At 47.5% G+C, this 12,588-nt stretch overlaps 1 protein-coding gene across 6 annotated transcripts in view; it reads left to right on the top strand.

Moving 5' to 3' along the window:
* The window catches only part of Hr38 (Hormone receptor-like in 38), an 82,663-nt gene extending 71,567 nt beyond the window's left edge, over window positions 1-11,096 (top strand). For 5 of the 6 annotated variants that reach the window (XM_025307684.1, XM_019842583.2, XM_025307677.1 and 2 more), the window contains exons 5-8: window positions 255-591; window positions 1,177-1,485; window positions 2,712-2,946; window positions 3,686-11,096. In XM_025307684.1, coding sequence (XP_025163469.1) covers window positions 255-591; window positions 1,177-1,485; window positions 2,712-2,946; window positions 3,686-3,942 — 1,138 coding nt within the window. In that variant the 3' untranslated portion in view covers window positions 3,943-11,096. The remainder of the gene's footprint in view (window positions 1-254; window positions 592-1,176; window positions 1,486-2,711; window positions 2,947-3,685) is intronic. The other variant, XM_025307669.1, reaches the window with a different exon arrangement.
* Window positions 11,097-12,588: the final 1,492 nt, after the last annotated feature.

Genomic DNA, 12,588 nt, shown 5'->3' with positions numbered 1-12,588 from the left:
GAGAGAGAGAGAGAGAGAGAGATGATGACTTGACCGAGCTGACAGATCTCTTCGATTTTGAGTTGACTCCCTCGATCGCTCAGTTTTGCTTTCGTACTTGCCGTCTGATGACGGCACAGCAATATTCGGAGTACGCAGTAATGACTCCCTTTCGGAAGGAGGAGAAGGGGAAGCACGAGACGCGACGCGGTAGTTTCGGAATGAAGTGTAACGACGGCTTGTAGACCAATGCGCGGCCTGTGTCATGTTAACAGTAGTGGGAGCACAGAGTCCCCGAAGCCACGCGGCAGCGGCAGCGGCGGCACCGCGAGTTCCGTTAGTTCGCCGTCGCCCGGAAGCGGCACCAGTGGTGGCGAACGCGCGCCCCCGAGTCCGAGCCAGCTCTGTGCCGTCTGCGGCGACACCGCGGCCTGCCAGCACTACGGCGTGCGCACGTGCGAGGGCTGCAAGGGCTTCTTCAAGAGGACCGTGCAGAAGGGCTCCAAGTATGTGTGCTTAGCCGAGAAGGCTTGCCCGGTGGACAAGCGCCGGCGAAACCGTTGCCAGTTCTGCCGGTTCCAGAAGTGCCTGGTGGTCGGCATGGTCAAGGAGGTTGGTAGCGTGTGACATTACTCAACGCCGAAACTATCCCCCGCGAAGTCAATTGCACCGGACAATCACTCGAGGATAAGGTCGATCGATTAGAATAATGTAAAGAACGACGACAGGGCAAATATTCACGAGCGGCGCCAGGATTCGCCGAATTATATCGGACTTTCGTGACGTGCAATTGATTATAGAAATTGATTTAATTAAAATAAAGTAATATCTCGCGAGAGAGAGAGAGAGAGAGAGAGAGAGAGAGAGAGAGAGAGGGAGAGAGAGAGAGAGAGGATCAAATCACCGAAGACTGCACGTGTCGAAATTTTTCTCACACAAAGATAACGATGACAGCGTCGCGTTAAAAATTGAGACGGGAAGGCAAATGTAAAATAGATATGAGCGAGATATAGGATCAATTAAATCAATCAAGATTAGACTAAGTAAAAATGTCTTGATATATCCTCGATGTTGTTATCCTCTTTAGTACTTTAAATTAGTTTTCTCCTAAGATTCCGAATTTCCGCCAAAGTTACATCTTTTCAGAGACAATTATAAAAGCGTGAGATTAAGAAGCGATCGATGATTGTTGGGCAGGTCGTTAGGACAGATTCTCTGAAGGGCCGGCGAGGTAGGCTGCCCTCGAAGCCCAAATCCCCGCAAGAATCCCCGCCGAGTCCGCCGGTTTCCTTGATCACCGCTCTGGTGCGCGCACATCTCGACACAACTCCCGACAAGGCGAGCCTCGACTACTCGCAGTATCGGCAACCGAGACCAGGTGATCCCCCGATCACCGAGGCTGAGAAGATCCAGCAGTTCTACAATTTGTTGACGACTTCGATCGACGTCATCCGGAACTTTGCCGACAAAATCCCCGGTTTCACGGATCTAGTGCGGGAAGATCAGGTGAGACGGTAGCTTTAAACGATACGTCCCTTCGTGGCGTATTCATTGTTTGGTACAAGTATTACAAAAGTTCGATGGCTTCCCAAAGAAAAATTCCCATTACGATGAACGCTCCAATTGTGAGGCCGAGTAAACATAAATTATTAAATTAATAGTACACGTGTTACAAATACACATTGATCTTGTTGAAAAACTTAAACACTTAAAATTTCTCAGTTGCGTTATATTTTTCTAATTCATGGAAAGATTTTGATTTGTTTTTGATACTTTCTCAGGAATGACTGAAGTGCCATTCAGTTTGATGGACACGACAGTTCGTTTTTGTTTTTTATCGACAGTTACCTTCTCTCTCTTTCTCTCTCTGAGGAAGTTAGCATAAGCACACGGATCTAACGAATAGACATCTGATATCAAGCATCAATTTCCAAAAAGTCGGTGAATGACACGTGGAATTATGGTGCTTCAGTATTTACTGCGTCTTGCAATTTTGCTTGAAACTAGTCACAGCTGATAATATACAAAATTTAGAACAAGGATACATGTTAATAAGATAAATATGGGACGTGTACCTTTCAGAGGTCTTACACCAAACCATTTTGAAGTTTCGATCAAGTAAAACGGAAACACGCCGCGAGTCTATCATCGATTCTTCCTTTTCTACGTGGTCTTCCTTCCTCGTCGAGATGCGCGCCAGTCTTATAGCCAGCAGCGATATCATGATCGGATATGGAGTCTCGGGCGATATCCATTGGGAACCAACGGTTATAGAGATCGATAGCTCATACATTTTCTAAAAGGTCAATCTTGACGAGCTTTCGACGCGACCGGCCGCTAGGCTGTCTGGTAGGCCGCTCGTGGTCGAACGGTAGACGTTAATTTGTTAATATGTCGTCGCTGCCGGCGGACATTTCGCCGTCTCGGGCCGTTATTGTCCGTCTAAGGTGGATATTATTCCGTTGACAAGCGAACGCTCAATGAATCAATCGGCGGAATGACGCTGGTGCGCAACGTGTTAATAAACGACGTCGATGGCGGCCGCGGTGCCATTTATTTCTCGCGTTAGCCTGGCGCATGTGTGCACTACGTCACCACGTCGCCGCTTCGTATCGCGGATTACCCGAGGGAGAAAGAACGAGGACATTCGTCATCGCGTCTCATCGCGTTTTATCCGTGCGCAACGCTCTGCGCCTATTATTAATACCGCGCTGCGACTCCCGTTGTTTCAGGAACTGCTGTTCCAGTCGGCCAGTCTGGAGCTGTTCGTGCTGAGGCTGGCGTACCGCACGAATCCGGACGACACGAAGCTGGTGTTCTGCAACGGCGTCGTCCTCGCGCTCGAGCAATGTCAGCGCAGTTTCGGCGACTGGCTGCACAGCATCCTCGACTTCTGCAAGGCCCTTCACTTCTTGGAGGTCGACATCAGCGCCTTCGCCTGCCTGTGCGCCCTCACCCTCGTCACCGGTCAGTGCATTTCTCTTTGGCCGCCTTTTCCGCCGCGCGGTTCAATCGACTCGTCCGCTCGTCGCCGTGTTAATTGTAGAATTAAGCGGATCGACGCGCATGACGCGGCCAATCGCCACCGCTACATATATAAATATTAATTGCGCAATTAAGCGTAGCGAGACTTGCCACCTTCACTTCTTCGTTGCCTCTTCGCCGCCGCCGCCTGCTGTCGCCGGCGGCGGCCCTTCGACGTTCGTGCAACAGCAACACCACTCTTTCGGTCTTTCTTCCGCCGCTTTGCACTCCGCGCTCTGCACTCTAGTTACATCGGCCTGTCTACGGGGTAAATAATTAATTCGTCGGCTCGATCAGTTATTGATGCTCCGACGAAAGAAACGACGATGCTCCGCGCTTTGCACGCGATCCGCCGGCGGCCGATGCAGGTGTGCAGCCTGCAAGGGCGTTCAATCGCGGTCTCCCGATGTTGCGATCGATGAGCCGCATCGAACACTGCCATGATTGATATTAGACGGACTTGATGCGCCGGGTCCTTCACTTCCAACGTCAATAGCGCAACTCTAATGACATCAGCGCGATGTCTCACGAATTTATCGCGAGGTGTAAACCCGCTCGGACTTTCGAGTAATTTCGGCGTAGAGAGTTTAACGATAAAGTCCCAATGGCGAATCTCGATGAACCTCGCGAATTCATGTCGCCGCAACGGCCACGTCACTCAAGCTGGCGCGTGTGCTTTCAGAGAGGTACGGGCTGAAGGAGCCGCAGCGCATGGAGCAGCTGCAGATGAAGATCATCTCGTCCCTGCGCGACCACGTGACTTACAACGCCGAAGCGCAGAGAAAGTCGCAGTACCTGTCCTACCTATTGGGGAAGCTACCGGAGCTGAGGAGTCTCTCGGTCCAGGGCCTCCAGCGGATCTTCTACCTGAAGCTGGAGGACCTGGTGCCGGCGCCGCCTCTGATCGAGACGATGTTCGTCGGTAGCTTGCCCTTCTAATCGCCCTCCGAGCCGAGGCCTCCTACGGCTTGCCAGCACATAGAACAATTACTTATCTTCAAGACCCGCGCGGTTGCGTTATCTTTCTCCTGATTGCATCCTTTTTTTAGTTCGTACACACGTAGCTTTACTCTCCTCTTACATGTAAGACACCTCCTGCGGACGCGTGGAGTTACGCTCGGACCTCGACGACGCCCCGGCGACAGCTTTCACTCCGCTTCCGAGAAGCACCTTGAGGGTCTTATTGAATAGGACGAGAAAAAAAGAGAGAGAGAAAGAGAGAGAGAGAGAGAGAGAGGAGAGAGGAAAGAATGAATCATGGAACTGGTCGAATGGGCGCGGACGGAGGTCATCGGCGCAAATTCCACGTGAACGCTAATTTTAAGGGAAAGTTTATTGTACGTACGTATGAGTGAGAAGGGGTGAACGAGCAATTGGGCGAGCGAGCGAATGCGTGTACATGCGAATGAGCGTGTGCGTGTGGTTAGGATATATTATGCGCGAATGCGGGTGCAGAAGAACGCCTGAACGCAGGTCTCTGCACCCGCGCGACGTGGTGGATGTCACACGTCGCCCGCTGTTGCTACTAGTAGTAAGTGCACCATCGCTACTACTATCATCGCTGCTACTGCTGCTGCTGTCGCCGTCGCCGGCGCTGCTGCTACCATCGTCCCATCAAGGACCGTCGCTGGTTACCGCGAGTGATGCGACGCGCGGTAGCGGCTCCGGCGGCGGACTCGCGCGGTGCAGCGCGGTCGCGGTGATATCGCGAGCGGAAGCGGGCGCGGGCGGAAAACGGGAGGTACGAGCGAGCGAGCCAGCCGTGGACGGCGTATCGTGGCGTTTCGCTCTATTTTTTCTTCTAGCTGTAGATTTCGTGCGGACTCGGGTGGACAGGAAGGAGGGGCTCCTCTCGTGGGCCCACCGCGCGAGGAACGCGGATTTTTCTCACTTTTCTACCTAGTTTGTACGAGGCTCTCCGCGTGTGGGCGCACACGCGCTCGCACGCACGCACGCACGCACGCACGCACGCATGCATGCATACGCTCGCACGCACTCACGTACGCACGTAAACGCGCTCGCTCACTCGCTCGCTTGCTCGGCCGACGCGCGTGACCCGCCACTTCTCAATCACGTGTATTACCTTCGGCAATACCTTGCCCATCGCGAGGAAACGCATTGGCGATCCGCAACATATCAGAGCAACGGCTGGGAGGGTGCGACCGACGACTCTTGTTCGTCTCATCGGCTCTCCCGTCTTGACAGTAGACACGTAGGATGTGACTATATTCGGTCGCGCTCACACGACAACGTCGGACGACGATGCCGAGTGCGGAGACGCATGCCGAGGGATGTACGTCGTCGGTGGCGCTTAGTCTCGTCTGAGGCTCGCGCCTGTCTGAAACCCGCGCGTTTACGCGTCCCTCGCCGCGATATTCATTCTCTGCTTATTCTTCTCGTTCAGATCGTGATTACGTCACTCGCGTGTCCTTTGGATCTTCAAGTCGAGCCGACATTCGCGAGGGCGACGAAACATATTCGCGCCGATGGGGACTGGAATACGAACGGGAGAGCCGCGAGTTAACGCGCTCTTCGAAGGCGCTGTAGTATACGCGGCTCGTGCAGTATGCATCCTTAGGGCGTCTCCATTTGCTGATGAAAAATAAGTTGGGAGAGGCGCCTTTACTTTCTTATGAGCTAAAAATGAGACTGTAGAGAAGTCGGAAGAGCTGCTCTACTAGATGTATATTTTAATCGTAGTATTTTTATAGACACTTTTTACACATCTTACACACACACTCACACTCTCTCTCTCTCTCTCTCTCTCTCTCTCTCTCTCTCTCTCTCTCATCGATCGTTGACCGGTTTATCGAGAAATTAGTAATTTTACTTTCGAGCCCGCAATTCGCACACGTAACTCCTTCCCCTTTGGCATTATCGTGCCCGCGAAACTCACTCGGCATCATCGTCAACGTCGCTGGAGCGTCGCGCCCGAGGCGCGATGGTCGATGTCGAGATCGACTCTTTACCACTACTCTTGCGTTTAATGTGATTTTAGAGAGCTAAGGCGAACAACACGGGTCCGCCTCGTCCGAGGGCCGGGAAGAAAGAGAGAGCGTCTTGCGCGACGGCGAGGCGGGTCCGGCTTAAAGTTACCTATTACGTTATGACATTTACTTTTAATCAAACTAACGTAGAGTGTCCTATTTATATACGTATATAACGCGCCGCTACTACTACTTAACTATTACAACTACTACTTTACTATATCGTTACTTATTACTACTCATTGATAGCGTTACTACTCTATGACGTTACTACCACTACTACCACTGTTACCAGCGCTACCTTTACTACCACCTTGTGTTACCATTGTCTCGCTACAGTAAGCTTCGTCGTCGCTGTCGTCGTCGTCGTCGTCGTCGCCGTCGCCGTCGCCGTCGTCGCCGTCGCCGTCGTCGCCGTCGTCGTAGCCACCGTCGTCGTCGTCATTGTTGTCATCGTTAAAACGCCCTTCATTGTACCCTCAGTGCCCTTCGAGCGACGCCTTCGACAGACGACAGAGGATGCTGGTCGGATCTCTTCAAGCGAGCGTCTTCGCCGGTGAAATCACCGCAGTCGACACGCATCTCTGTTTTCAGTGTATATCTCGATATTTTATCCACGTTCAAATACCGTAAAAGTATCGTAAGGTAAGATCGCATCGCCGACGATAGCTTTGCATCACAGTGAAAAGAGACCCTGCGATTAATTACTTAAGTTTCGGATTTCAATGTGGCAGCTCTGAAACATCCTTTCTCTCGCTCAGTCTCTTTTAGCTTGATCCTTTAAGTTCTCGGGCAAGAACGTTTCTCTGTTTCTCTTTCTCTCTCAGCTTACCGCGACGTACGAGTACAGTTTCATTGTTTGGCCCGACTAATTACGCTGCAAAATCATTCCTGGTAACGATCCGGAATCGACATACTAAAGTTCAAGTTTATTTCATTAAAATCCAATGTACAAAACGCACTGTACCGAGAGGAGCAATGCGATTTAGAAAGATAATCTTTCGCGTTAACGTTCATATAGTTACTTCCTCTTGTTTATCTTCCCAGACTTCGTTGAAGTCATTCGCGTCGAGAGGAGAACAATGAAATCTCTTTCTGTGTTCGGTGCAAAGTTACCTCTACCAGTGCAATCTTACAATAACCACCGCCGCTATCGCAACGCGATCCGTAACTCGACAGATCAGGCATTGTCCTCACGCCGTGATCCACATATAGGCACACAAATACGTACACACACACACACACAGATAAACAAATACGCAACAAACAAACAAACAAACAAACACACAGAAATCACATTAATTACCTATACGTGCACAATAGTTACGATAATTACGTGTGTATATGTTAATCTAAAGCCGTGGTACATCCGCAAACGTACGACGCCCCCTCGCGCATTCAACGGAATCGACACTCGGATCGATTCCGTCCTTCGTCAGCGGTTCTCCGTTTCATGGTGATTCGTTGAATTAACGTTTCTCTTGTGTATTTCGTTTAAGCGATGTTACGTAGCGAAGTTACATGGAGGGAGGTTCGCGGCCGCGCGCTCAGTCTCGTCGCTGGAAGCGGAAGTCGTTCCTGTTTCAGGACTCTGAGCGCGACCGCCCCGATTCCTTCGAGAGCCATCGCGCGACACTTTGAGAATTATTCTAGTTATTGACGTAGAAAAAAGAAAATTAATGCTTTGCGGCCTGGAAAATTTAGATATCGCTCCCCGCGCCAAGATAAGTCCACAGCTGAACGTAATTAATTTGACGAATCGAGGAAAGTTCCCTTTTACGCAAATCCGGAGGAACAAAGTACGTTCGACCGTATGCGCGATGACGCTTGATTGTAAACCTTGAGTGTAAACACGTGAAGCAACATTGGCCGCGAAGGATTAACCAGTAATTGTGCTATTACTACGTGTTAATAATTATTACAAATAATTGTTACAAAGAAGCGGCGTTCCGGACCTCGCCATGGCCACCGCGCCGACACCTTCGCAACGGAACGAGATTTTTCTTGCCTCAATATCCGCTCGTTCTTATAATCCAAGAAAGTCACAGAATATTATAGATTCGCGGCACATATATGATATATATATATATATATATATATATATATGATTTGTCAATATATGTTATGAGAGGAAGACGCTATTCCGAAGACAGTTTTTAACGCTTCGCAGAGCAGCATTACGAAAAAAACATCTTCCGACGCGTGACATATCCAGCGTGACGCAGCTTATCACACATGGCGAGCGCAACGGACGGTCGCTGTTATAGTGGCCGATATCAGCGCGATATCTTTTGCAACATTGTGCGCATTAACGTCGCGCGCGTGTAAGCACACGCGATAACGGCTTAATTTTAATCCCAATCTACTTAATGTTGCAATTACGAGGGGGCGCGACAAAATCCCGTTTCTCACGAGCGAAACTCACCGATATCGCCGTGAAAAAAATCTCAAACGCACGACGGACGACGCGTTAGATTCCTCTCTCCTCCCCCCTCTCACCGCCCCACCGTGAAAAGCGAGAGCGAAGGAAAAGGAAAACCCGGCGCGTCTCTGAGAACGTTTCTCACCGTGTATGCCGGTTACTACTCACTAAACGCGCCAACGTTTGCGGATGGATACGCGTGCAAGTGTTCAAAAAGACAAAATGCCCGGTAAGAATGCAAGGTAAACAGGATCCGAGGGTGCAGAGGCTGGGCGACCCTTGCGATCGAAATTAGGATAACACGGGCAAAAGCGTCGGCTCCGTTTCTCTGTTCGAGGATCGTGCGCGAGAGATATAAACATTCGGAAGCGTTTGTTTGTGTGTTCTCGCCGGGGGAAAGCCGTTTCGCGCCGCGAAGCCGATAGCAATAAGGGTAGGGAAGTTCTTATTAAAAAAATGACAAATCGGTACCCGTGCCTCGCCAGGATATTTTGTAAGGACAGAAAGACGGAGGCACACAGTTTTTACGAATTCGTCGAGGGTGTTTAAAGGTATATACGAAAAGGCAAAGACTAGAGTCGTTTGACGTACCGACGTCAAAGTCCGCTGGTGAATCTGTAGGATTTCTAAAAAAGCCTTTAGGATTTCTAAAAATGAATACCTCTTAAGAATACGCGAAGTCTCTCAGCATAATTTTACGAGAGATCGTTACAAATATTTCTCTAGGCATATAGAGGGAAGACTCGTTAAGGCTCGAGCCTGAGATATTCGCGAAATCGCAGTTTCTCGGTAAATATAAATATTTTTCTCCGTCCTCCACGCGCGCGAAGACAAGTATAATCAATAATGGACCAGTTGAGCGAGTTGAGAGAGGAATCTGATTAAGATGACAATGAGAGGTGAAATTGAGATGAAAATACTAATTTTGATAATTGCGATAAAGATAATAATTTTGTATCGACTGTAGAACGAGAGATCTCGAAGAGCGCGCATTGGTACCGATCTGTCGCGATATATATATATATATATATATATATATATAAAAACAAACGAGACGTATAAATCGTTTTTCATATTTGTAAGAAATGCTCCGACGCGATCGGAATTCTCGAGGACGAGCGCGCTTCGCTCGAGATATATTCGCCTTACCTTCTTCTCATATCAAGTTTCATCTTTTGACGGGATCCTCGAACACAGGGGATCGACTATTTCGTCCGTGCGAATAAAGTGTTGAGTCCAGTGGAGATTTCGGGAGAGGAGTTATCATCGGTCAGATGAGGATCGAGATCGAGAATTCGAGATTTCGCAGAGGGCTCAACTAGAGAACGAGGAAACCCCAAGTTTTCCACCCTCCATCAGGCGGAGGGTGGAACGGATTCGAGGCGACGTGTGTTTTTGTTCCTACGCATACATATATATAACTATGTATAAATATATATATATATATATTTTTTTTTTTTTCTCTCAACGAGAGTCCGCGCGAAAATGAGCGCGAGACTGATGTGTCTTCCGCTCCTGATCGCGAAAAAATCGTCCCTGGACCCAGCGCTGCGGTGAATTATTTTTTACGAGAAATTGTCATAGCGAGAAGGGAGAACAGGCGAGAAAGAGAAAGAGGAGGATATACGCGAGGAGCAGGAGGAAGGGCAGGATCGTTCGGGCATGATTATAGCGGAAGTGGTGTCGCTGTCTCGCGACAAAACGAACGAGATTGTCCTGACATTGTTGTTTAACCGATTATCTGTCATTGCTGTAACGAAATAACAGTCAATTCCGTTAGGTGTAAATTCCCCTTTCCCCGTTTCATCGATGTATACAATAAATGTTCGATCAACAGATTTATTTAATTCTCTCCGAAGTTTTGTTAATAAATTATTTCTCGATCGACACACACAGACACACACATTGCAACTTGAGTTCATTCGAGGGCAATTTATCGCCGGCTAGCGAAGCGGCGTGCGTTCGTGTGCACATAGAGTGTCCCGTGTCCGTGAAAATTATATGGAAACTGTCGATTCTTCGTCAAAGAGGTAATCACGAAAAGAAGAAGAAAGAAAGAAAAAGAAAACCATTCACATAAGTCACACGATGCGCTGTATTCATTTCCGAAGTCTTTTCAATTTTCCGGTCAATAGTTCGCGATTGATGATTTCCGACTCTGACGGAGTTCCTCTCGCACGCACACATACACAGAGATTATTAATTATTAAATCTTCTTCCTCTTTCAAGTACAGCTGTTTGTCTCGGTGTTATTTCTAACAGCACAAATGCTCGACACACGTTAACATTTACATGTCAGATAAATATAGTTTGCTTTCATCTTTAGCGTCGAAGGAAAGCGTTTCCCGTCGGAATCAGAATTGCCTTCCAGAGTTACCTTCGTTCTCGAGAACGAAATAGTTGAGACGCATGAACAAGTAAAACATTCGGTTCGTATTTTTTTCTCTTTCTGTAAATTTCAGCCGCGAGCATAATCTTCGGAACCCGATACGCGGTGTGCAATATAAATTAGTTAATTGGTTCGCAATAAATATCGCATTTCGATAAATCCGACAGATTTATTTGCACGCGCGTTTCGAGATATTAGATCCTCTTCGCGATTACGAAAGGCTTTATTTCCCAATTAATTTTCAACGAACCACTCTGTCGTACGAACGTTCGCACGCTCGGCCAAAAGCTCGCGTTTATAAATGTGCGGCACAATGTACACGCGCTGAGCACATACGCATATATAAGGGATGAGTGTTGCACCGAAAATAAATCTACTAAATGAATGCAAACGAACAAACAAACGTACACACGTGTACTTTTACACACAAGAGAAATGGTGAAAACGGGCTGCCAGCCAGTGTTGACGTAAGTGTAGGAAAAGTATTTGCACGACGACTCTAATATCGTCGATCTTTTTCTCCTTCCTCTTTGTCACACGTCGCATCTTATACGAAGCGAACGATCGAATGTATTAATCGCGCAGGCAGACGAAGCGGGGAAAGTCGAAGGAAACGACGGAAACGTCGGTGCGTTGATAGTTGTACGGGATGAAAAGTCGGAATTAATTAATATGCTGCGAGGTCGCCCGAGCCCCCTGTACAATTGCACAATTGATGCGCGAGAGAAAGAAGGGAAAATGGGAAAAAGAGACGGGGAGAAAGTGGCGGCAGGTGAACGAGCGACAATAAAGAAATCGCGAAAGGAGGATACTCTTGGCGCGCGCGATCGACGATCTTTTCATCCTTGTACGACCGTCGAGCGCGACAACAAATTGAATTATATCACGTGTATATGTTACTGTGCAATATTGTATTACAATACGCTACACACACACACACACACACACACACACATACACTCGAAAATATATACACGCGCGCGCACATTCATAAAACCTTTCCGGCCTGATTCGTTGTAACTCTGTGCCGAGCCACACACAGTTTCCTCTTGCTTGAAATAATATATAAATAAATATATGAAGAAATATAAATATATATATATATAAATATATAAATACAGATATATATAAATGAATATATATATATATATATATATATACATATAAATGAATAAATATATTATATATACATACAAATATATATATATAAATAAATATATATATATTATAAATATATACTTTCGATATATGACGAGGATGCAGTTTAAAGGCAAGACATGAGAACAAAAAAAATTATAATGATTATATTTTATAAATAAAAAATTGACATGTGATATAGATGGTAAGGCACGCGAGAATGCGTTGCGATGCATTACGAAAGCAAATGTATTCTGTATATCGTTTCATTAAATCTACTAAAACGACCGGTCGGCTGAGAATTTTTCACGCCTTCGTCGTTCTCGAGTCCTTCCCGCTCGTTTTTTTTTCCTCTCTTCTCCATGACAATTCGCGATATGTCAGACGATATTTTAAATGTAGTATGTAGTATGTAGTAGTATCTCGAGTTAACTCGCCCCCAGAGAATTATGCGCAGCTGGCGATAGTTCTAAACACGCCAATACCATTTCTACAATTCAAATACGCGAACGAACACTGTAGTTCCGTATGATGTTTCTGTTCTACGTGATAAGTCGTAAATTTACAGATACTCTCACCAGCAACGTGCAAACGCGAAGGAGCACGAAGGATGAAGCTGATCGGTGATTAATTGACTATAGTCACTCGAA

Source organism: Harpegnathos saltator, unplaced genomic scaffold, assembly GCF_003227715.2.
Source record: "Harpegnathos saltator strain DR-91 unplaced genomic scaffold, Hsal_v8.6 scaffold128, whole genome shotgun sequence".
NCBI classification, from domain to species: domain Eukaryota; kingdom Metazoa; phylum Arthropoda; class Insecta; order Hymenoptera; family Formicidae; genus Harpegnathos; species Harpegnathos saltator.
Note: the sequence above shows the minus strand (reverse complement) of the source record. Positions and strands in the feature narration are given on the sequence as shown.